This window comes from Perna viridis, chromosome 6 (genome assembly GCF_037379345.1).
Source record: "Perna viridis isolate PV_CMFRI_1.1 ecotype Kerala chromosome 6, ASM3737934v1, whole genome shotgun sequence".
Classification (NCBI taxonomy): Eukaryota; Metazoa; Mollusca; class Bivalvia; order Mytilida; family Mytilidae; genus Perna; species Perna viridis.
Window position 1 is genome coordinate 4,102,063 of NC_142450.1, and position 27,850 is coordinate 4,129,912.

The 27,850-nt window shown below is 32.7% G+C and overlaps 1 protein-coding gene across 1 annotated transcript; it reads right to left on the reverse strand.

The window, feature by feature from the left end:
* Positions 1-30: 30 nt before the first annotated feature.
* LOC148613267 (uncharacterized) lies at positions 31-27,842 on the reverse strand. Its single transcript, XM_088586563.1, has 8 exons — positions 27,724-27,842; positions 18,801-18,958; positions 14,364-14,773; positions 11,673-11,841; positions 9,677-9,768; positions 6,296-6,344; positions 5,796-5,831; positions 31-3,235 (listed from the first exon to the last, which is right to left on the reverse strand). The coding sequence occupies exons 2-8, from the start codon at positions 18,892-18,894 to the stop codon at positions 1,422-1,424; spliced, it is 2,664 nt and encodes an 887-aa protein (XP_088442689.1). The 5' UTR covers positions 18,895-18,958; positions 27,724-27,842; the 3' UTR covers positions 31-1,421.
* Positions 27,843-27,850: the final 8 nt, after the last annotated feature.

The following is a 27,850-nucleotide window of genomic DNA, read 5'->3' on the forward strand; positions in this document are numbered from 1 at the left end:
ACCACACTCACATGCATAACACAAAGCCTCTTGAATGTTTCCACCATTTATTATTAACAGTTCTACAATATTTTCATGACCATAATAACAACAATACCACAAAGGTGACAATCCATTTTTAGGATAAAATCACTATAATTCATACACTCTTTATTTTCTTCAGGATAAAACCAACATTTACAACAAATTTACATAGTTATAAACTACATGTTATGATGTACAAAGGACTTTCTAGTTTTATTTACAGTTCAATTAATTGGTTTTTTTTATACACCTCAACAGACAAAAATATAAAAACATATAGAAAATTTTTTTCCTAAATTGAATGAAACAAGGCTCCATTATAAATGTAAAAAATCTCGATTTTTTTTTTTGAAATTATATATCAGATTACAAAACTTATCAAGAAGAAAATTCCATAAAAAATTTTTTTCACAAATTATAAAAACTCTGACATTTCCTAATTTGGTATCGCGACTTGAAAAAAAAAGACTTGTGATGTTAAATATTGAAAAAAATATACACTGTGATGAATGATGTCTTGTGATTTTTGAGGTAGAGAAAAATCTGAAAACAAACTTTTTTCCACAAATCTAGAAAATATTTCTTTAATTTGATGCAAAATTATGAGTTGAATAAAACAAGACCCCAAAACAGGGGTCAAAAACTTAAAATATAAAAATAAATCACTAAAATCAACTCAAAATTTAAAACATCCACTGTACAGAACTTTTCAGAAAATTTTGAAAAACAGCTTTTTTCCACAAATCATAAAAATAATTATCTTTTCTGATTCAGCACAAAAAGACGATTAAAACAAGACCCCACAAGTCATGTCAAATATTTAAAACAAACACAGTAAAGGGTCATTATAAATAAGTCATGTGTAGTTGAAAATTTAGAAAAACAACTTTTTTCCAAAAATGATAAAAATAATTATATTTTCTGATTAAGTGTAAAAAGACGATTAAAACAAGACCCCACAAGTCATGTCAAATATTGAATATAAAAAATAAACACCATCATGAAAAAATGTCTGCTTCATTTTTATGATTACTGAAGGACAGAAAAAGTTGAAAAACAACTTTTTTCATCAAATCTAAAAAATGTTACTTTTATCTGATGCAGAATGTTGAGCTGAGTAAAACAAGACCCCACAACAGGGGTCAAAAACTTAAAATATAAAAATAAATCACTAAAATCAACTCAAAATATAAAACATCCACTGTACAGAACATTCCAGAAAATTTAGAAAAACAACTTTTTTTCACAAATCATAAAAATAGTTATATTTTCTGATTCAGCATAAAAAGACGATTAAAACAAGACCCCACAAGTCATGTCAAATATTTAAAATGAACGCAGTAAAGGGTCATTATAAATAAATCATGTGTAGTTTATTGAGACATGAAGAATGAATATCAATCTTTTATGTAACTCTTTAGAAGGTTTTTAATTGTTTCATTATTCCTTGCTGCATCTAAAGGTGTGCGACCCAACCACCCACCTCTCTGCCTGGGGTCTGCATTACTCTGTAGTAACAATCTGACAATATCAGTATGACCCCCCAAACATGCAGTATACAGTGGAGTCAGTCCAAACCAACCACGCTGTGACACATCAACATTTCTCTCTAGACACATTCTCACTATATTAATATTACCCCACTGACATGCATCATACAAAGCATCTTGAATGTTTCCACCATTTGTTATTAACAGTTCTACAATATTTACATTACCATTCTTACAACAGTAGTACAAAGGTGAACATCCATACCTATCTGTTTTGTTTACATTACATTTTATAGAAATGAGATATTTAACTAATTCATAAAAACCAATCTTTGAGGCTTCAATCATTGGTGTACTAGTGTAATAATGTCCTCTGATAGGTCTATGTGTACTAATGTAATCATAATCATCTTCATATATAAGACCTTTATCATCCAATTCAAGGAATACTTGTTTACATGAATCTGTGTGTTCCTTTATATATCCCATCACTTTGTCTTTATATCTTTTTTCTTTCAATTGTTGATTATAAAAGAAGGACTTTCCATCTTGTTCTTTGAGATCTCTAAATATTCTGTCAAAATAAACATTCCCAATATCATCAGATAAATACAGGAAGGAATCATCTTGTTCTAGATTTTGACCTGACAAAAGTCTGAATCCTTCTGCTATGAATGATGAAGGTGAATATTCAATGAAAAGTTCTACAAGTTTTTGACCACAAGTTACAGCAACCATATCATACAGTTTATCATGGGCTATACTGTAGACTGATCCTGTTTTCTTGATATATGTTCCATCAAGTCTATTGAAGGTGTCAACAAGTTGTTTTCTTTCCAGTTCTATTTTTAGATTGATTCTAAAATTAGCAACTATTTCTGTTACTTTCTCTTTAACATCTTGTGGTGCTGTTCTAGGATTTATGTATGTTTCATCTAATTCATTCGGAAACAATACACATAATACCAAGGCACAGAACTCAAAATGTTTATATTCTATCATGTCTTTGATATCATTCTTTATACTTTCAACAGGAGATGTGAAAAGTTCAGTCAACTTCTCTACTTGTTTTCCCTTAGACATCTTACAAAGCAGGGGGAAGTATGAATACTTCTCAAACATTTCATCCATATCCTGCAAATCTGATTCTGTCTTAGCTATGTACTTCTTGATCATTTTATGTTTTTCTCCTAAAAGTAAACAATGTTCTCTGGATTGTAAGTCCACAGTCTTTTTGGTAAACATCTTCAAGGACTTAAATTTTTCATCCTTTGATATTTGTAAGCGGCATGAGACAAGGATTTTCAGTATTCCATTATTTTCATCTCTCATTCCATCTTTTGAATCTTGTTTATTGATAGGTTTGGTTGGAAACAATTTCTCAATGTTATCAGTCTCTGTTTTCCATGACAGCAGTTTCTGTTCATCAATATAACTTTTCCCACATATATCATCTATCACAAAAACCTGATTCTTTTTCATATCCCGGTACTGTATAATATCTGCGGGACTTGTTACAAATGGGATGACATTATATTTTTTATTTTTATATAACTCTAGTGCCACGTGGTGTATTATGGATGATTTCCCGGAACCAGAACTACCAGTAACTACAACAACATGATTCTCTTCAATCAAATCAGCCACATGTTTTGTTGCCCTGGTAACAGTAAAAGTTGCTTCATCTGTTTCCCATTCTTTAATGTGAGTTCCATATTTTACTGAAATTAAAAGTAAAAATAAGATTATCATGTTTCAGATAACATCATTAAATCTTTCCAACATGTTATATGCTTGTACTTCAGTATTACTCCAGCTAAGAATCATGCAAACTGTGATTCATGGTTGGAAGTCTACATATTTTTTTATTTTTGATATATTGTTCATTTTTTTTTTTTATAGAAAACAGAAATTAAAAAGTGGTTTTTCATTATGCCCCTGTTCATAAGAGATATAAATTAATGAGGAATGTGCTATAGAATTCAAAATTAAGGGAAATAACTCTGCAAATGACACTGAAATACAACAGAAACTACTGTATTTCCAATTCAGATTATCTCATAAGAACAGATAGATTGTTGTCTTCATCATACATGTCCTAATATTGTTAATGTCTCCATTGATACAATGTCATCCTTGTCATCCTGTCTCAATACTGTTTATGTCTCCATTGTCATGATGTTGTCATTGTCCTACCTGTCTCAATATTGTTAATTCCTCCAATGTCATACTGTTGTCTTTGTCCTTCTTGTCTCAATATAGTTTATGTCTCCATCGTCATAATGTTGTATTTGTCCTACCTGTCTCAATGTAGTTTATGTCTCCACTGTGATAATGTTCTTTTTGTCTGTACTATCTCAATATTGTTAATGTTTCCACTATCATATTGTGGTCTTTGTCCTACCTGTCCTACCAATGTTAATGTCTTCATTGTCATACTGTTGTATTCATCCTACATGTCTCAATATTGTTTATGCGTCCATTGTGATAATGTCCTTTTTGTCTGAACTGTCTCAATACTGTTTTTGTCTTCATTATCATACTGTTGTATTCATCCTACATGTCTCAATATTGTTTATGTCTTGATTGTTATGATGTCCTTTTTGTCTGAACTGTCTCAATACTGCTTTTGTCTCCATTATCATGTTGTCTTTGTCTGTACTGTCTCGATATTGTTTATGTCTCGATTGTCATGATGTTCTTCTTGTCTGTACTGTCTCAATATTGTTAAAGTCTCCAATGTCATAATGTTGTCTTTGTCCTACCTGTCTCAATACTGTTAATGTCTTCATTGTCATACTGTTGTCTTCATCCTACATGTCTTAATATTGTTAATGTCTCCATTGATATAATGTCATCTTTGTCATCCTGTCTCAATATTGTTTATGTCTCAATTGTCATGATGTTGCCATTGCCCTACCTGTCTCAATATTGTTTATTCTTTCTTTGTCGTGATGTTGTCTTTGTCCTACATGTCTTAATATTGTTCATGTCTCTATTGTCATAATGTTGTCTTTGTCCTACTTGTCTCAATGTAGTATATGTCTCCATTGTGATAATGTTCTTTTTTGTCTGTACTGTCTCAATATTGTTAATGTCTTCATTGTCATACTGTTGTCTTCACCCTACATGTCCTAATATTGTTAATGTCTCCATTGATATAATGTCATCCTTGTCATCCTGTCTCAATATTGTTTATGTCTCCATTGTCATGATGTTGTCATTGTCCTACCTGTCTCAATATTGTTAATTCCTCCAATGTCATACTGTTGTCTTTGTCCTTCCTGTCTCAATATTGTTAATGTCTCCATTGTCATAATGTTGTCTTTGTCCTACCTGTCTCAATACTGTTAATGTCTCCATTGTCATAATGTTGTCTTTGTCCTACCTGTCTCAATGTAGTTTATCTCCATTTTGATAATGTTCTTTTTGTCTGTACTATCTCAATATTGTTAATGTTTCCATTGTCATACTGTTGTCTTTGTCCTACCTGTCTCAATACTGTTAATGTCTCCATTGTCATAATGTTGTCTTGATCCTACGTCTCAATATTGTTAATGTCTCCATTGTCATAATGTTGTCTTTGTCCTACCTGTCTCAATATAGTTTATGTCTACAGTGACATTCTACTGTATATGTCCCCAATGTCTCAATATTATTTTTTCGTCCCATGGACTATTGGCTGTCACTTTTGCCTTGCTTTGTCTACATTGTCTAATCATTTGTCTTCATCCCCATTTCATTCTTAATATTTTTTTATGTCATAAAAAGCTTTTGTCAAGTTACTATTGCTTTTAAAATTGTTCTAAATGTCCATGTTATCTTTTAATATTTTTTCATCATGTAATTGTTGTTTACATGATGGCACAATGATTCTATTTTTACATGTTAACTTTTTCCTAATAGTCTAAGTATAAGGAGAATGGATATGGTGAATATGTCAAAGCAACAATAACCTCGCCCAGATGAAAAATGTCAGTTCAAGGCTTATTGACCAAGTCCCTTTAGTCTAAAATTTGAATTAATCAAATTTATCCAAATGTCGTCTTTATCCAACTGTCCGTCCTAAATGCCTCAATGTTATTCAAAAAGTCTAAGTATTGTCTGTATTCAAGGAATAAAATAAAATCATCAAAATCGTCTAAATGCTGTATGTGTTTTCTTAGTTCAAATTGTTTTGTGTGTGTTAATGTGGTATTTTTATTACCTTATCTAAAGAAATATTTGACTATTTAACACATAAAATACTTTTAAATGGTTCAGCACTACATCTTCCCCTACCTTTCATGTGTTTTGGAATACTATCTTCTTGTTCATCTGAAAAATAAAACTGATATTAAAACTCATAACAGCACAAGACTCAAATCACACTCTAACACTGTAATAATGACACACAAGACTCACATCACACTGTGAGCTACTACCCAGTGAATATATCCCCACTTACAGGAAGTAGTTGTCTGACATGACCGAAATCAGCAAGCACTGTGAAGGTTCACTAGCTGAGACTGCTTACTATTTATCAAATGACTATAATCAGTAGTTTCTGAGAAAAATGTTTCAAAAGTTCCAGTTATGGATGGAATGACCAACACGGCTAAAACAGTGTACACCTTCTTCAAAGCAGGGGGTATAATATGTTATGACAGAAAAGCCATTGTCTTCAGCAACTACCAATATCAACATGGAATATGCCAATGTCGTATGATTGCATGACAGCAAAACATATTTAGTTGTTTAAAAATTGACTCTATGATCATTTTAACAATATTTTTTCTTACCCATTCTTTGTTCTAATCTGTTGATAGATGCTGCTAAAGCTTTGCTAGTCTGAAAAAAGCAAAAGAAAAAGACCTGAGAAAAAAATGAAATCTGTGAGAGATGACTCACTAGTGATTCCCACTTTTCAATTATTTTATCAGGAACAGAAACATTAAACAGGAAGTGGCCATTGATTTTTTCTGACAATAAATAACACTACATGCCTTAATCACAGAAAAGCTGTGTTAAAATTTCAAGCCACTGTGATGAGTAGTTGCTAAGTAAAACTTCAACTTTCAAAAACATAGAAAAAAAATAACAAAGTTCTTGATCAACAGGAAATTGCTGTTGAATGTTTCCGAAATGGATCCCACTGTATAAAGAATGATTAAAATTTCAAGACGCTGTAATAAGTAACTGCTGAGAAAAATGCAAAGAAAATTTCAACTTTCAAAATAAGGGAAGTTGTCATTGAATTTTTTCAAAAAGAGGCTCCCAGGAGCCTGAATCACACACCTGGTTGAATTTTGCCTTTCAAGGACAAAAATTTAACAAGAAGTAAACCAACAATTTTGATTCAAAGAAGACTTTGGTAGGACTTATCATATCATATGATCATATAAGGAATTGAAAGTTTCTACCTATCTATCATAGTTTTCAAGATATTGGCTGAAAACTGTAAAAAAAACGTCATATTTCCTCTTTCAAGGGCAATAACTCTTACAAGAAGTGGTCTGACAACTTTAATTCTTTAAGACTTTTGTAGTCCTAATAATAAAGATCATTTTAGCAATTGAAAGAATTCGGCTAAACCTAACAGTTTGAAGACATATGCGAAAAACTACTGTTTAATCTCTATGTTGTATTTTAAGTAACCATACTTGGTTCAAATTGGTCAAATAGTGTCAGAGGAGAAGATTTTTGAAAGAAATAACATTAAAAATAGCAAAAAACGTTAAATAAGGGCAATAACTCCAACATGGCATAACAGATTAAACAAAAAAAAAATTACCACAGATAGATCTCAACATGCTGTACACTTTTACCCTGTCAAAATTTAGCTAAACCTGAAAAATTGGAGATATATGCAAAAGACTACTGTCTGCACCCTATGTTCTATTTTTAGTAATGACCGCCATGTTTTTCAATGGATCAAAAATCCCCACATTAGTTCTATGCAGGATACATGTAGGAACATTTGTACCAAGTTTGGTTTCAATAGGTCAAGTAGTGTCAGAGGAGAAGATGTTTTAAAGAAATAAAATTAAAAATAGCAAAAAACTTTAAAAAAGGGCAATAACTCCAACATCGCTTAAAGGATTAAACAAAAATTTGACAGCAGGAACATCTCATCATGCTGAACACTTTTACCCAATGTCAGAATTTAGTTTAACCTAACGGTCTGAAAATAAATGCAATAAACTACTGTCTGACCCAAATGTTCTATTTTTAGTATGTCATGTGTCTTGATGGATCACAAATCCTCACTAAAGTTCTATACAGGATACCCTTAGAAACATTTGTACCAAGTTTGGTTACAATTGGTCAAGTAGTGTAAGAGGAGAAGAGTTTTGAAAAATTGATGATGACTGATGATGACAGACACCAAGTGATGGCAATAGTTCCCACCATATACCATACCTAAAAGAAGAATGTGTTAAAATATCAAGCCGTTGTGATGAATAGTTGTTAAGAATATTACTTGTTTATTCAGTGTAAAGCAATCTGAAGCCAATATTGTTAGTTAGACTATTGGATACAAATGACCTTGGTTTGGTTTACGCTGCAAAAGAAACCAACCCAAAGTAGTTCATATCAAATGTTCTAACTAACAATTGTAAACAATCCATAAATAACAAAACTAGGAATTATCTCTATGGTCAAAGAAGCCCTACAATCCCAAAGGCAAATAAAAGTTGAACAAAACCCATCAAGTAGTTTCAGATGAGTTTCACCTTGCAGTTCAATGCATGAAGTGATCAAAGAATGTAACTCACTTAAAGTGTGTGGAATCAAGATAGGCAAGGCATGAGAACAGATTTTTTGAAAGTGCCAGAAGTTTTTCGTTACTTTTTCTTCAACCTAATGTGACATTAAATGATCAAATCAGCAGGTGTTACTAGAAAACCAGCAAGCTTACCCTACTGGTGCACCTTATCCATAGAAAACCAGCAAGCGTATCCTACTGGTGCACCTCATCCATAGAAAACCAACAAGCTTACCCTACTGGTGCACCTCATCCATAGAAAACCAGCAAGCGTATCCTACTGGTGCACCTTATCCACAGAAAACCAACAAGCTTACCCTACTGGTGCACCTTATCCATAGAAAACCAACAAGCTTACCCTACTGGTGCACCTTATCCATAGAAAACCAGCAAGCTTACCCTACTGGTGCACCTTATCCATAGAAAACCAGCAAGCGTATCCTACTGGTGAACCTTATCCATAGAAAACCAACAAGCTTACCCTACTGGTGCACCTTATCCATAGAAAACCAGCAAGCTTACCCTACTGGTGCACCTTATCCACAGAAAACCAGCAAGCGTATCCTACTGGTGAACCTTATCCACAGAAAACCAACAAGCTTACCCTACTGGTGCACCTTATCCATAGAAAACCAACAAGCTTACCCTACTGGTGCACCTTATCCATAGAAAACCAGCAAGCTTACCCTACTGGTGAACCTTATCCATAGAAAACCAACAAGCTTACCCTACTGGTGCACCTTATCCATAGAAAACCAACAAGCTTACCCTACTGGTGCACCTTATCCATAGAAAACCAACAAGCTTACCCTACTGGTGAACCTTATCCATAGAAAACCAGTAAGCTTACCATACTGGTGCACCTTATCAATGCTCCCAATTTTTACTGGAGTCAATGATGCTCATTTATTTTTGTTTCATTTGTACATATTAATTTGGCTATTTCATGATCTCAATTGTGTGTGTCTGTTTCCCCTGTCTAATGGTCATCCTTGAAATATATTCTTTTAATTCACGCTTGAATCTTAATTCTCTTGATTACTCATTCATATTTCAATGTTGCACTTCCCTTTCTTTTACCCTCTATACAATCAATTTAATCATTTGAGGATTAGATAACCGATAACCCTCTTTTTGCATTCTGTTTTTTTATTTTTTGGTATACCCAATTTGAGCTTTTTTTCTCATAGATGTTTAGTTGAGTTTACCTTACACGTATATGTAATGGTAATTAACTGTGCTTATCAATCCTATGCATTTTCATACATTGAACCAGAATCTGTATCTGTTTAATAATTAAGTTACTGTTCAATAAATTGAACCAGAATTTGCATCTGTGTAAAAATAAAGTTATCTTACCTGTTCCACACATTGAACCAGAATTTGCATCTGTTTAATAATAAAATTATCTTACCTGTGTCATACATTGCACAAGAGATTCCATCTGTTTTTTAATCTCAGACAATACAACAAACTCAGGACTGGTTCCTTCTATAAACATTTTCCCTACAATATCAAGTTGACAGTTAATGTCCTACTGTTTTGGGAAACAGGACAGGTGTCCATGCAAATTGGAATTAATATGTGCTGGAAATTTCAACTTCTTCAAAATATCACAATACACAGCAGAGTTGCTAATTTACTATAAAGTCCTATAATGAAATATTCAAACCTAAGTTCCTAAAGTGAAATATTGCATATTATTTTACTTTTTAGTTATTCTAATTTATTTATTGCTACATTTCATACACAAAAAAACATGTGAATTAGAACAAATGAAAATACTTTCCCCCCGTATGAAATTCTCCTGCCGTACTCTTAAGTCTTTCAACAACAAATCTATGAATTCATTAAATAACACTATAACAATAAAGTTGAAAAAGATAGCACTTTCCGTATATAAATTACATCCTTCATTTCATGCATTATAAAGCTAGAACATCGTTGCATCTAGGAGATAATTGGATATAAATCACTAAAATCCCCAAAAATCTTTCGTAACACAGTGTTAGCCAATCATGTGCATGATAGGAGTGACACTGACAATCAGCTGACTGTTCTTATACTTGGTTTAATTTTCGTGCCAACATTTATACAACACAATAGACCCAGTTTGCACTCAATGACATATGTGCAGTAAATGACAGACTAAGTCTCGGGCATAGTAAAAACTGTAAATGTGGGTCATTGTGTATTCGGGGAAATCAGTTGTCATGTGACCACGTTCTTTTGTTGAATTCATTAAAATTAATGCATAATCTCCATTTAATGTCGATCTGTGACCTAGTGATCCAATTTGTGATATGCATGCTATATAAAGCATTGTATAGCCTACAGCATCTGATGAATCTTTGTCCCATCTTTTACTTTAAGTTCATTATTGTGTTTGTCTGTTTTCCATGTCTGGTCTTTGTCCATGGATTACATTCCTTTGATTTCCACAAGAATCTAGGTTCCATTGGTTACTCTTTCAAGACAAAACGCATGTCTGTTCAAATTTGCTCTTTGTGCATTACCAGTTTGTGTCAACACTTGTTTTTGAAACAGTAAAAAATTGTACTTGTGAATAAATGAATTAGATAGAATCTGCAAATAATGTGCTTCATGAAGTGCAGCTAGATATGCACACATTGATTGACCTTAATCAGATGGGGTATATATGGACATAAAATTCATTTTCTATACTGCTCTGAATAGATTTTATTGAGGTTATTCGATGACACAGAATAGGATTTCCACTAGAATGGGCATGGCCAATAACATAAATACTTCTTAGAAGACTTATAAGAAATTATATAGGAGGGTATTATACATGTACATAAAATCTAAAGTTATATTTGAAAAGTGTTCCAATGTCCCCTGCGAAAAAAAAAAAGGAAAAAAATTAAATTCACTGAAAATTTCTATGTCCAAAGGATATAACTTCCGTAAAAATTGTAACTGCTCATAGTAAGTCTACATACAAAATTTAAAATAAATCGGTAAAAGCATTCCAAAACAAAGTGTGGATAAATGTGAATTCACTGAAATTTTGTAAGTCCAAGGGCTACAACTTCCATAAAATCATCCAACCGTAACCAAAATCAAACTTAATCTGTAACTCTTCATAACAAGGTCACATATCAAAAACAAAACTATTTGATAAAAGCATAAAAAAAGTGCGGAAAACACGGACAGATGGACGGACACCCGGCATAATTCCATGTCTCCTGCCACATGACAAAAATCACATGAAATAGCCAATTCACAATGCAATAAATTACTATGTAGGACTTTTTAATAAGAAAATTAAAATTAAGTTTCAACATCTTTGCCCCAAATGAGAATGTGGTGGTAAAAAACATTTAATCAGTTGAATCAATTAACAGTTTCTTTCTATTTGTAGAAATTTAATGTTTTGATCATTTTACCATTCCTGTTCCATCTGTATAGCTGAGAAATGATCTGATTTACTTCCTGGTTTGACATATCAAGACTCCTTATTAGGGCATCAATCAGCTTTATGCTTTCTCTGAACTTGGTATCATCCCATTCGGAAAAATTACAGTGTGCCCAGGGGTTCCGTATTTCAGACCTGACCTGAAATACATACAAAATACATACATCAATAATAATTTATGCCCTTTAAGATTTTTTCCCTTTTCTGGAGAGGCAAAAAAAAATTAATAAAAATAAAATCATTCTGAATACATGTACTGCTAATCAAGTAGACAGGTGCATTTAAAGTACCATACAATCTGAATAAAATCTGAATAAAATCTAATAATTAATGATAATAAAATTTACTGTGTTCACAGTTTAATCATAGGTGTTAACCTTGAAACAAGAGACTCCCAGGACCTGAATCACTCATCTGGTTGAATTTTGCCTTTCAAGGGCAATAAATTTAACAAGAAGTTGTCCAATAATTTTGACTCAGAAGACTTCGGTAGGACTTATTATAAGAATCATTTCAGCAATTGAAAGTTTCATTCTATCTATCATAGTTTTCAAGATATTGGCTGAAAACTGTAAAAAAAAAAAAAAAGTCATTTTTTTCCCTTTTCAAGGCCAATAACTCTTACAAAGAGCCATCTGACAACTTTTATCCCTAAATACTTTTGTGGTCCTAATAAGGATCATTTCAGCTATTGAAATAATTTGGCTAAACCTAACAGTTTTGGAGATACATGTATATGTGAAAAACAACAGTTTGACCGCTATGTTCTATTTTTAGTGATTGTGGCAATATTTTTCAATGGATCAAAAATTCCCACATCAGTTCCATGCAAGATACCCCTAGGAAAGTTTGTTTCAAATCAATCAACTGGTGTCAGAGGAGAAGAGTTTTGAAAACGACAACAATGACGGACGAGGACGGATGCCAAGTGATGGCAATAAAATCTGGCTGAAAATTTCCCTTTAAATTTTTTCTCATCACAGGGGATATGCCAAGGTTTGTTTTCAAATACTTTTTTAATATTTGAACTTCAATCTAATTTCATGTGACATCTCCTTCCCTGAAAGATAACATGCAATGTTTCCCAATATTATTATTATAAAAATGCTGTAAAGCAATTTGTTTTGACAAGAAAAGGGTAGATTCCCTGAAGTGATCGTTGGTCAAACAAATTTGTTAAACCAGGTTTTCCATCATGTGACCAATGATCAGTAAATAAATCTATGGAATTATATGTTTCAGTTTTCCATTTTTACTCAATTTTATCAAATGGTAATCAATCAATTTGATTATTTTTCTTTTACATTGGTTTTTTTTTCTAAATATAAAATGTGGATTAACTACTTTAAATCTAAAATAAATTCAATATGGCATTATTTTGAATTCTTTCAAATGAAAATTCTGAAATTTACATGAAACAATCATCTGTCATTTCATACAACAAAACCATGATCAGATCAGTCAGCGGATATCAGTCCGTCAGTGATCATTCAATCAGCTGTCATCGATCTGTCAAATTGTTGGGCAGATCGGTTCAAGGACTGTATGTAAGTCTGGTCATGTGACTCTTACATTGAATTTCACAACAATTAGTCATAATCTACCATTCAAATGCATTGAAACTTTATCATTTATAAAGAGTTGATTTCATTATTAAAAATAAAACTTATTTCTGTGTAAAATACTGGCAGATAAATAAAACCCCAAATAATATTTCCACATGATTCAAGAATTAATAAATGTTATAACTAAATGATTTTGAATTGTAGTGAAGTATTTCAAGATCCCGTAAGTAAACAACAAAATGCAAATAGGTCTTTGGATCTGATACATTCTACATAAAAAATTGACAAGGAAAAAAGACTTACAAACCCTACTGAAAGTAATCTTTATTACCATTATGAGCCGAAAAATCAAATTATATGAGAGAAATATAACTGAATCTTCAATTTCAACATGGACATGTAAGTGGGATATTGTTGATTTTTTTAATGAAATATTAGGAGGCGCCCACGGAGATATACACTTACATGTATAAATGACTGCTTAATGTATATCTAAGCTATAGATATAGTTTATATAATGTATTACATGTATTAATATATTTCTAAGGCTATAAGGCTTTTCCACAAAACAATTCATAATGAATTTGTCAGGATAAATAAAAAAAAAAGTGTGTGGTTGTGGTCACCTATTTGAATAAAATATGATCAGTGGGTCAGAAATTTTTTTGTTTTATTTTTATTTTTATTTTTTTTTAACAATTTGCAAGGTTGGCTTGAAATACAGCCAAATCCGTAAGAGTAGTCAGAGATGTTAAAAATGCCCTTAGTCACAGAAGAAAACCTAAGTGTTCAATGAAAATATTAATTACAACAAGTACTGATCACCAGCCAATCATTACTAACAAGAATGAAAATTTACAGGCCATAAAATTATGGGTCTCAGTTGTCTAGTACTTGAAGCTGCAAGCAAATGCTTGACCAATGTTCTTTACTAATGTAAATACCAAATCCAATCAGGAATTAACAAAAAATCAAAGTTATCGGAATAGGGTAGGGTAGGTCAGTTTTTTATTTTTTATTTTTCATTTTATAAGTCTAGGGTCAGTTGAGACTGGAACAACATTTTTTTTTATTTGGCCTCATGGTCTTCTACAAACCTGTTGAGCACAGCGTTTCCTATCTGCAGAACTTGTTCCAATGATAATTCCTAGCAATGCAGAAGAGTCGCAACTATCATCAAAGGCTGTGAAGTGAGCCATAAATGTCTCAAGGAAAAGCTTTGATAAGTCCACTGAATTATTAACTTTGTAGTCATAGCGACTCTGCTGTTTCCGTCCAATTACTTTATTATTATTAATGGCTTCATAATTGAGGTAGGTTGAGAGATAGCTTTGTAGTTGATGCGGATGCTGCTGAGTGTCAATGTTGTCGTTCCTCGTCAGAGTCTCGTAAAGTTGGCCAAGACTTTTGGAAACATATTTCCTTAAGAAAGGGGATAATATGGAGTTCAAACTTATTCCAATAAGTAGCCATCTTTTTTTATTTTGATCTAAATCACATAAACTTCCTGTAATAAGACAAAAGAATGTATTACAATATATACATGTATAATGCTTTTAACGTTTATATTGTAAATTGTCCAAGCAAGACCTACTATTTTGACCAGTAGAAGTTGACACAGAATAATTTTGAAATTTCAAATTTACCATTTATGGTTTGCCATTTACAGCACTTGAGATCACAGATGAATAATTTAAATAGTAACAACTTTTCTGAGTGGTTGGTTCTCTTTGAGTAAGCCATATTATTTTGTATAACCTGGCCTGGTATATTACTATGAGATCATTATTGTTTTGGTCCACAATTCAAATAACCCGAAAAAAAAAAGTTTTGGTTACCAAAAAATAATTAATATTTAGACTGTTATTGGCCATAAAAAATTACATTATAAGGAATGATTCAATTTTTTTAACAGATGCTCAATAACCTGGTTTGGGTCAATTTATACTTTCTGTAACCTGCTTCATCAGGTTCTAAGTGTCAACTTCCACAAACCAGCTTATTACATGTATATCATCATCATCACAATTTTATTGTTAAAACTTATGGAAACATTAATTCTTTGAAAGATAAAACTTAACTATATGTAATACATAAATTAAATCAAAGTGCTGTTTGCAGTGAAGGTTTTGATTCTTGAGAAAATTGCAGCACATTTTGAACAAAATGTCAAAAGATAACATGATGTAAAATTAAACTGTAATCATATATTAGCATTTTCCATACATATGAATTATTATAATATTTTTCTTTATGTGGAACTAAATGTCAATCTTTACTTCTGATTTCTGAAGTATAAAACGTAATTATAATTTAGCAATATCCAACTTCCTGCGTCATTGAATAATCACAATAAAACCTATTCAGAGCTGTTGAAGGAATCAGTTTTATGTCCATGTATGCCCCATTAGATTAAGGTCAAACTTTGTGGGCATATCTAGCTGCATTCCATGAAACACATTCACAAATTTTGTTCTATTTAAAGTTTTTCCAAAATTTTTAAACCTTTCCAAAAGTTAATTTGCATTTACATTCAAAAACTATTTTAATAGGATATTTATTCCACATATTAAATAAAATATACTCAAATAAAACCAAATTTCAAAACTAGACACTTTTTATCAATTTGAATTTTCCCACCAAGTCTACTTGTAATGAAAGAGGTATTGAATGATACAAAACAAATTACATTTAGACTATATTTTGATGAAGTGTTCAGAAATAGGAGGAAAGTTCCTGCCATCAACCAATAACATAAGCAATTATGATACTTCAGAATCAAAATCAAAAAAAAAAGGAAATAAAACTAAAAATACTGTGAGCAAGCTCACAATGAGAATACCCCCTGCCCCACAGACCCCCCCCCCCCAACTTCAAATGGACTCAAATGTTAAACCTTGAATTTGGATTAATCTTCCTTTAGAGTTATCGAACAGTAATTATATTCTTTCATGCACATCTACATATGATACCAAACCTTCCTATAAAATAACTTCAAAATTCCTTAAGCATTTAAAAGGAGTTGTGCTTACGAGGTTTAAACACGTAAAGCCATTAATACAGATTATCTTCCTTTGGAGTCTGCTGATAGTAATTGTATTCCTTCATGCATATCTACATATGATGCCAAACCGTACTATGATCAAAGTGCTGTTAGCACTGGATGTTTTTAATTCTGGAGAAAATTGTAGCATGAACAAACTTTCAAAGATTAAATGATGTAAAATAAAACTGTAATCATACATTGTGTAGTTTATTTTTTTCATAACATGTAGTAACTGAATGTCAATCTTCACTACTATTTCTGAAGTAATGACTGTAATTATTAGTCCAACTTCACATTTACAAATTTTGCTTCATATCACTTTTTTCCCATATAGTTGAACCCTGCCCAAAGTTAATTTGCATTTATATTCAGGAACTATTTTACTGTGTATTTATCCTACACTATAATTATACAAAAAAAAACTATAAAACAATTATATATTCAGCTAAAGAAAATTATTTCCTCGATGGACATAAGATTTTCCTAAAACTAGAAACTTTTATCAATTTGAATTTTCATGCCAATTTTACTTGGTTTAACTTCGCTCCTCTTCACTCATTTAATATTAATGATAGGATGATAATTTTGAGTGATCATTGTGCAAAAAACACTTTCACTTGTGTTTTTGTTTGTTTACATTGCACAATGTTTTTTCTCTTACCAAAATCTTTCATTCCATGGCCAATTCTCACATACTGATGCATAATATGCACCCCCATGTTCTGGAAATAATTTCTGTGTAAAATTTGTGCATTATACACACCAAAATATGGTACAAATGTAACTATAAACAACATCTACTAATATTTTTTAAATTCATTTGAGGTATGTACCTCTTACCTAAAAATAAAATTATTTAATGTATACTATTCTAAGGTTAAATTATTTTTTGGTTCAATCTCTCCGGTTATCTAAAATTGACCTCCTATCATACTGCCATATTGCCCCCCCTTTTTTTTAAATGACACCCTGCTATGTTGTCAAGAGGGCCACTGGCATGGCCCCATTTCGCAATTTTCTGGAATGAACACTGCAAATATCAGCCATGATAACCCCAAAAATTAATTTAGCATTTATTTTGTGGTATGACACCTTGAAGATACAGTTTAAATGAGATCAATTCACATAAATTTGCTCAATTTATTGTCCAGACATCATGAAAATGCTTGTTTTTGGCACTCAATTAATTTCTTTATGGTTCTAATCACAACCTCCAAGTTCAATCAGGCTTGCTTTTGTGATATGACACCTCATGGTACAATTTCATAAAGATCTTTACACTTATACACAAGTTTTTAACTATACCATTGCAATATATACGTTTACTCAAGTTACTAACTATACCATTGTGATCTATACACTTTCTCTGGTTATTAACTATACCATTGCGATCTATACACTTTCTCTAGTTATTAACTATACCACTGCAATCTATACACTTACTCAAATTATTAACTATACCATTGCCATATTTACACTTATACTCAAGTTACTAACTATACCATTGCGATCTATAAACTTACTCTAGTTATTAACTATACCATTGCAATCTATACACTTACTCAAATTATTAACTATACCATTGCCATATTTACACTTATACTCAAGTTACTAACTATACCATTGTGATCTATACACTTACTCTAGTTATTAACTATACCATTGCAATCTATACACTTACTCAAATTATAAACTATACCACTGCCATATTTACACTTATACTCAAGTTACTAACTATACCATTGCGATCTATACACAGTCAAACCTCAGTAGCTCGAACTCCAAGGGACCATTGAAATGTGTTCTAGTTATCGAGAGTTCGAGAAATTGAAGTTCGTATATTTCTGGATTTTTATCGGTGCCAGTCCGAGTTCGACTTTATCGTTAGAAATTGCCTACTTCCTACGAAGTTGTGTTAGTTCGTGGATCTTTTTCGTTCGCTTTCGGAAGATAATGTTAATTTGTGGACATTAAAAATGCTGTGTTCGCTTTTAAAAACGTTCAGAGTTCGAGTTCCTTGGTCAATAATTTGTTTTCATCCGATTTTCTTTCATGCTTTTACCATACCGACTTCAGAACATTCTCGAAGTTATGTTAAAGATCAAAACTACCTAATTATTGATGACTTAAATTTTACCTGTAATTAACTAAAATGACACTGATTAATGGTAGGGTTTCAGTTTTTCACACCTTTTATTACGCAAGCTGACAAAATTGCTGAGGAGTTCGAGTTAGTGAGGGTTATTCCCTAAGATTTATTACTGAACGGACTGACTAGCCAGTTCGAGTGTTCGAGAAATCGAAGTTCGAGAAATCCAAGGTTATTTATATTGATTATATAGGAGAAAATTTTGGTACTTTGAATTGCGTTTGAGTTATTAACTATATCACTATATTATGAAAAAATGCCAACAGAGGGCAAGTAAACACAAAGATAGACACAAAGTGATTGCATTTGAACCTTTTATCCAAATGAGCTAATTTTTACCTGTTAGATTAGCGATTGTTTCTCTGATTTCATCCAGCTGTGTACATAGTTCTATTGGAAGCTGTGGATTCCCACTAAAGTTTCCTTCAGCCATACCACTAGGTTCAAGGAAATCTGTTTCTAACTTTAATACAGTCAATGGCCCACAAAAAGTCACGCTAAAAGATAAATCAAGTTTTGTTGTTGGTCATTTCATTATCACATAGGGAAAACACAACCATTTTGGAAAAAAAAACACATATGGTGAAATTAAACAAATGCATCTGCTTATAACCTAAGAACAAAATAGTACAATGCTTTTGCCAAACTCTGCATTGACGTCATATCTGTGAATAGGTAATGGACAAGCACCTGTTATCTGTATACAATAAAAAATATCAAACAAGAATTAAGAAGACACATTAGGTATGTTATAATTGCTACTTTTAATTCAAATTATTGAAAAAATCCCTTAGAATAGTGTACAATCCAATAAATCGACTCGTCTCAGTGGGATTCCCTAATATGTAATGACCCATGACATAACACCACTGTAAACAAACAGTACATGTGATTCAGAATATCTTACCTGTTATGATTATGCATATATTAGCACAACACTATGTTCCTAGCTTAATAAACCTCCAATGAAATGACTCATTATACACTAATATATCAATATATAGAAAAAAAATGAAGTATCTGACATGAAGTAAAAAAAAAAAGTTTGTTTTCCTGCTACAATAATGTACCAGCCAAAAAACTAGGAAAACTGTGAGCATTGCCTATGAACCACACCACCACTAACCCATTTGATAACATGCAACTTTTAACCTCGATTTTGAACAAGATCTAAAATAGAAGGTGCATAATAGGAACATGTAATAACAATTCTGCAAAAACATTATTCAATTCTATTTAGTGGTATAGGTGGAGTGAGAGATAAGAGATGGGTCCCCCCTTATCTATGTATTACTATGTGAAACCCACAAACTGATTCTGATCAAAATCTTAATATAGAAAATGAAAAATGGGCACATGCAATTTAGATTATTTGAAATTTCATTCAATTTCATTCAGTGGTATAGGAGGAGTCAAGGATAAGAGATGGGCCCCATATGAATGCCCCTATATGACAAAGTACAATGTATATGTAAATTTACCCACCAAATTAATTCAAATCAAATTCTAAAATAGGAGGTGCACAAAGGGGATATATATAAAGATTCTGTCAAAGTTTCACTACATTCCAGTGGTAAAAGAGAAATTACTGAAAAGACATGGGTCACCTATTGTCCCATTTGCCATTATAATAAAAAATGACAAGTCCAAGTTTTGCTATAAGAAACTCCCAAATTGATGGATCAAATTCTAAAATAGCTACACAATCATGACAATGGGAACACAAAAAAAATTCTATCTGACACCTATGTTCTATTTTTAGTAACGGTGGCCGTGTTTTTGATACAGCACTGAAGTGGTAATATCCAGTGAGTGAGTGAGTGAATGAGTGAGCCAACAACAGGTCTATGTATGCATATCATACTTTTTTTTCAATATCAACCTCTGAATAAAACATGCAAGTCAGGAATGTAATATATAGTCACTGATTACATATTAGAGTGTAAAGTGAGTTCTGTTTTTGATGATTAAAGGCTAAGAAGTTTCTTTTAAAATGAAAGCTCAGGGTGTTCCAAATATGAATGTCTATAAAACATACACTTGCATTATACAGTGTTACATTGAAAAAAGTGCTTTATGCATTAAATACCCTGAAATTATATTCTATTTCATTTAAGGCCTCCACACAGTGTAGCACAAATTTCCTCTGATCCTGTTTATTTGGATATCCATATACATTGTACCCCAACCCGACACATCAATATCCAATTCAATCAAAGACCGAAGTTTTCAAAGTCACTAATCGTCAAATATTCACTGTCACTGATTTTGGCTTACTTTCAATATTCGAAATGGTACAAATACGATAAGCTATAAAATCTTGGTTCTCTTGATGTTATTGCATACTTTTTTGTAACCGTTATGACCCAAATGATTTCAATTATCTGGAACAAGATTACACAACTGGCAATGGCTATGCCCTGATAATATATAAATGACCTTCAGTGTTCTTCCCAGGCTCTTAAAGTGTCACCTTTATATAATCAATTGTAATGAAGGCCTGTGTTTGAATCAGAAACGGGTAATATAACATAAATTCAATACTAGTCGATCATTTTTTCTTTTAATGTAAACTTCCAGTTCTAATACAAGCAAAAAACATGCATAGACATGTGGATAATTTGTTTTAAAAATAATATGTTGTAGTGATCTTTTGGTCACTTACGATATTGACCAGGCAACCAGATAAAGCAGCTGGCAATGAATATGTAACGAGCCTCAGTGCCTGAATTGGAAACTGAGTAATGTTTGAAGCTAACAGATCTTTTCACGTGAACTTCCTGTTCTTGTACAAGCAAGAAGCACATGTAGAGCACAAATGCATGATTCTTAAACTGTACATTTTTATCTTGTAGACACTATGGCAGTGAACATGGGGAGGATCTGCAGCATTATGTGGCGTAAAACTACATATTTATGCAAATCATATGCGAAATTACAAGTGCAAAAAGTCGCTAACACTACTAGCGACTTAAAGGGTAATCAAGGGAACCAAGGTTATAGCGGTAATCAAATGAATGTAATCCAGGGATAAATACCAGACATGGAAAACAGACATACACAACAAAGAACATAAAGTAACTAAAATACATATAAAGTAACAAAAGCAAATGAGCCACTCGGACTCCACTAAAAACTAGGAGTATAGACCAGGTGCACCGGTAAGGTAAGTGTCCTCTGCTTTTTCATGATGGCACAATGATTCTATTTTTACATGTTAACTTTTTCCTAATAGTCTAAGTATAAGGAGAATGGATATGGTGAATATGTCAATGAGTAATCAAGGGAACCAAGATTCAATAGAAATCAAAAGAATGTAATCCAGGGACAAAGACCAGACATGGAAAACAGACACACAAAACAAAGAACATAAAGTAACAAAAGCAAATGAGCAACTCGGACTCCACTAAAAACTGGGAGTATAGACCAGGTGCACTGGTAGGGTAAGTGTCCTCTGCTTTCCTAAAAAACACCCGCTGAGTTGCTCATAAAAAGTCAAGTCTGGTGTAGACGAAAGAGGAAAGGAAAACTATGACCCGTTGAATAAATCAGTTTTCATGGTGCAGATTGATACACCATAATGATCCACAAGTTCATGATGACGACCATAAAACTTCTGTAATGATGACTTCAATCTTGTAGCAACATAACCCTGTTCCAGAAGCCTACTTGTTAAGAGTTCTAGCATGATACAAAAACTCTGTGTAGTTACAGTAACCTCTGGCATAACTCTGGCATAACGTATTAGTTGTGATATGAACACTCCATACACAGGTGCTGAAAGGATGTTGCCACAGATGAAAAGAAAGTGGAGTGTTGCAGGGTCATAGGAAATTCTGAACTATAGTGTTGTAAATAACAGACCTGTGTTACTGAAATATCTTGTGTTAGGTGCAATAATAGTCTTCTGTTTGTTGAATAACAGCAAGCGCCATGAAGCAGTGTGAGCTCTACCATCATTACATGTACTTTCTAAATTTCCCTTAAGGTTCCCCAATATACTAATGAAAAAAAAGTCATGTCCCGGAACAGCGGAAGTAACAAAAAGTGACTGTCCTTACGGAGAAAATTCATCATTTCCTTTAATCAAACAAATAAAAAAAAAGGTTGAGATTACGTTTCAGTAAAAACTGATTCATCTTTTCTGATAGTTTTCAAGTCATATTCTAATTTGCATTACTTATTTAAACAAGTGAATGTTATGTTTATAAAAACTTCGGGAAACACATGGATGTATGTACGTGTATTTCCGCTGTGCCACTACTGCTGTTGTCAAACACGTAACACGCCTCGGAAAAAAACATAACTCCGACTATAATATCAAAATCGAAGCATAGCTTTTCTAAGATAGGAAAGGCAATCATTTTCTTGTTTGGAATTTGCAGCTGTCGTCTGAATTTTGTTTACGTCACATGATATGTGTAAAATAGCCCCACTATCTGTGGAGAACTGTAATATTTCCGCTATCTGTACAGATTGATCTGACAGGCCAAAACTGAAATGGATGTTGCTAGAGATGCCCTTAAGGATAAAAAAAATGTAAAGTATTGCGATGTTGAGAATACCACCCATGTCTGCAGCAGAACAGAAACTCAAACCAAAAACCAATACCCTTAAATTATATTTCAATTCATTTAAGGCCTTTACACAATGTAGTATGAATTTCCTCTGACCCTTTTTATTTGGATATTCGTATATATGTACATTGTACTCCTTTTATGGGAGGAATTCATAAGAAAAATGAATTCATTCCTTTCTTCACCACCTTAAATTTTTACCCAATGGCTTACTATGATTTATTTGAATTGGAATATGTGGTTTTTAAAGAATTTTAATGCTTGGCTGATACCTTTAAACTGAGTAAGATGTCTAAGGAAAATTAAAATTATCTCATCTGTTCTAAGTGTTAAATAAGTAATTGTGAACATATTGACCGTTTTATGGTCCGTTCAAAATTGTGTCCTCCCAAAGCGCCCTGGTCGACCACAAGTGCAAGTGGGTCATGCCAATCATCAATGATGCTCCTAGGAGCCTGAATCGCTCACCTGGCTAAATTTTTGTCTTTCAAGGACAATAACTATTAACTTTAACAAGGAGCTGTCTGACAATTTTGACTGGATGAATAATTCGGTAGAACTTATCATAATGATCACTTCATCAATTGAAAGTTTCATTCTATTTAATACTGTTTTCAAGATATTGGCTGAAAACTGCTTAAAACATAATTTTTCACCTTTCAAGGACAATAACTCTAACAAGGAGTCTTCTGACAATTTTGATCCCTGGAGACTTCTGGCCTTATAAGGATTATTTCAGCAACAAAAAGAATTCGGATAAACCTAACGGTTTTGGGAGATATATGAGAAAAACTTCTGACTGACGGTTTCATTGAATTTTTAGTAACAATAGCCATGTTTTTCCATGGAACGAAAATCTACGGGAAATACCCTAAGGAACTTTCATAACCAAATTTGGTTCTTATTGCTCAGGTAGTGTCAGAGGAGAAGAGTTTTGAAAGAAATAACATCAACAATTAAAAAAAAAACGTCGAAAAAGGGCAATAACTCTAACATGGCTTATCATATTAAAACAAAAATCTGACCACAGATAATTCTCATCATGCTGAACACTTTTACGCAGTCAGAGTTTGGCTAAACCTCATGGTTTTTAAGATATATGCAAAAAACTACTGTCAGAACCCTATGTTTTCAACTTCAACATTACATAATGGACAAACCATACATTGTACTTGATGTAAAATTGAAAGCTTTAGTCAAGTTGGGACACATTTTACCGTCTATTTTTAAAAGTTTTTGCACCTAACATAAGATATGTCAGTATCATATTAAAACACTGTGTATAGTCTGATTACAGGACTAAAGCTAGACACTTCTCTTTCATAAGGCTCCTAGGGAGAAGTGGAGGGAGACAGGGAGAAGTGGGAGTCTATGAAAAGAGAAGTGTATTATGTGTCATGTTGCTCATTTTGTGTTGTCATATCACCTACTGTAGATTTGCTTAAAGCCAAATAAAGTTTGATTTACTAAAGCACTTAATTTATATTTCAGGTAAAATATTACAGCAAAGACATTTGATCTTGTATTTCTGCTCATTCCTTCAAGATCTGTGTCTATCTTTTTCAGTGTTAACTTCATATGATGGCATGGCACTTCTCTGAAATTCCTCTGACCCTACAACCCCACCTTTTTTGGGGATATTGATATGTTGCTCACTTTTGACAGAAAATATAATTGTTAGCTATTAGAAACAGTAAAAGTTATAGTAACAATGTTATGTCATTATTTCACAGTTAATTTAGCAATAGTCTCTGATACCAATATATTGTAATATTTTCAAATCATAAATGTTGGCTCACTCACTCTGAATACTGTTAGTGATCATTATCAAGAACATGTAACTTGGGGAGTTATAAGTTATAAAGATATAAGACATTAGGATGATAAAATCATATTACTGTGGTAGAATGCACATATAAAAATGTCAAAAAAAATGTTAATATAAAATTATCGTCTGACCTATGACCCTATTTTTGCAAAGTGGAGGGTACATGTATACAGTGATAAGGGTGTCCGTCCATCCTTCTGTCACACAGGGGGGACCCATCTCTTTTCCGTTACTCCTCCTACACCACTGAATTGAATTGAATAAAACTCACAGAATCTTTATTGTATGTTCCCATTGTCATGATTTTAGAATTTGATTCAATCAATTTGGGAGTTTCACATAGCAAAACATGGACTTAGTCATTTTTTTATTTTAACAAATGGATAACCCTCATCATGCTGAACACTTTTACACAAGTCAGAATTTGGCTAAACCTAACGTTTTTAAGATATATGTGAAAAACTACTGTCTGAACCCTGTTTTATTTTTAGTAACGGCGGCCATCTTTTTTGACGAAATCAACAATCCCAAAATCAATTCTATGCAGGATACCCCAACGAACATTTATGCCAAGTTTGATTCCAGTTGATCAAGTAGTGTCACGGAGGAAGAATTTTGAAAAATTGTTAACGACCATGGACAACAACAGATGCCAAGTGATGGCAATAGCTGACATGGCCATAGGCCAGGTGAGTGAAAAAAAAAAAGAAATATACCAGTGGCAGATCCAGGATTTTAGATTAGGAGGGCACACAGTTAAAATTTCACCAAGCAGAGCGAGACGAAAAATTTTTTCAGGTTAAATTTTTTAAATATTCTTCTAGAGTGGGTGCAATGTAGATATCTTTTGTGGTAAAAATAACGAGAAATTAAAAGTTTCAATCTAAATCTGCTATACCTATCCCAGACAACCCATGCTTTGCAAAGTTTGGGGGCACATGCCCACCACAACCCCGCCTGAATCTGCCCTGTATACAGGACCTGAATAAAACACAATTATAAGGAATTTTATTAATTTGGTCCACAATGAATTTCATCTCATAGTTGAAGTTGCAGTTCGATAATTTAAGAGTGAGCATCGCAAAGCGGTGTGAGCTCTACGGTTATTATATGTACTTTCTAAATTTTCCTTAAGGTTCCCCAATATACTAAAGAAAAAAAAGTCAGGTCAAGTAACAAAAAGTGACTGTCCTTACAGAAAAAAGTCATTATTTCTTTCAATCAAATGAATAAAACAAGAATGCTACACGTAGCCATATGTCCCCCGCCACTGTAGAAAGAGTTGAAATACAAATGTTTGACACTTGTATAAATAGCAGATTCAAAACTTATGTGCTTTCATAAGTCCATGTGGCGATTCAAGGTCAATGTATCTTAATGAATCAAATTAAATTAGGTTAAGAATGTGAAAGATATAATCTTCTACTGGCACCTCTTCACACAACAAAAAAAATCAGTGAAAAAAAAAAGAATGTGAAAAATGAACAAAGTCTCATAACTCCAATAAAAATTGTCTAATCAAAATAGCAGTTAAGTATGATCAACTAAATATGGTGACAAACAATCCTACAAAATTAGGTCTAATTCCGTTCAGTGGTTTCTGAGGAGTTGCGTCCACAAGGTGTTCCTATTGCGAATAATGTGAAAAATGAACAAAGTCCCATAACTCCCATAAAAATTGTTCAATCAAAATAGCGGTTAAGTATGGTGAACTACATATGAAGACAAACAATCCTACAAAATTTGGTCAAATTCCGATCAGCTGTTTCCGAGGAGTTGCGTCCACAAGCTTCGGATCCACGGCATGACAAACACACGGACATAAACACAGACGGACATATGGACGAACACCAGCATTTCTATGTCCCTGCTCCACGTTGTGGCGGGGGACAAAAATATAGGTTAAAACTACGTTATAGTAAAAATAAATTCATCTTTTCTGATAATTGTCAAGTCTTTTCTAATTTGTTTTACTTATTTAAAGAAGTGAATATCATGTTTATAAAAACTTCAGGAAACATGTGGATGTACATACATGTACATGTATCTCCGCTGTTCCACTGTTGCTGTTGTCAAGAACCTAACCCACCTTGGAAAAAAATATAAATCCAATTATATTATCAAAATCAAAACATAGCTTTTCTAAGATAGGAAAGGCAATCATTTTCTTGTTTGGAATTTGCAGCTGTTGTCTGAAATTCGTTTACATCACATGATAAGTGTAAAATATTCCCACCATCTGTGGAGAACTGTAATATTTCCGGTATCTGTACAGATTGATCTGACAGGCCAAAACTGAAATGGATATTGCTAGAGATGCTCTTGAGGATGAAAAAATGTGAAGTTATTTACTATTTTGAGAGCTAGGGGAAAGGGGGTATGGGTTTGAAATTAGGGGGGGATTATTCATTTATTGAAAAAAAAACTCTCCCATTATTAACAAGACAGATTTTCAAATAGAAAAATTGATTTTAATTGCTGCTTAAATATAAATATAAATAAAAATATTGCACTTGCAAAACAAATATTTTCATTCCGGTCGACCCCCCTTTGTAATGTCTTATTATTTTTACGAGTCTCGCACAGACGGTACATGTATATAACCGAAACGTGTTACACATGTTCTACATTCCCATGGCTTATCTCCAAATAGATACAACTGACTTTAGAGAGAAGAAACTGTATTAACAGTTTTCTTCTTGTTGAATAATAAGAATTTAGGATTTTACTTTCGTTTTTGATAACCTAGATATTTGTTTCCTTAACCACCAACAGGCGGTGGTATTACTGGAGTAAAGCGATGTTGAGAATACAACATAAGTTTGCAGTGGAACAGAAACTCAAACCAAAATCTTACTATAGTCTGCAGTCTAGCTGAAAACATATGAAAATGGTGAAATCTTCCTCCTACCGCGTTCTACTCCGGTTCATCTAAAGTATCTTGTCCTATAGGGAAAACTCCCGAGAGTGCTTTTAAGAGGGTG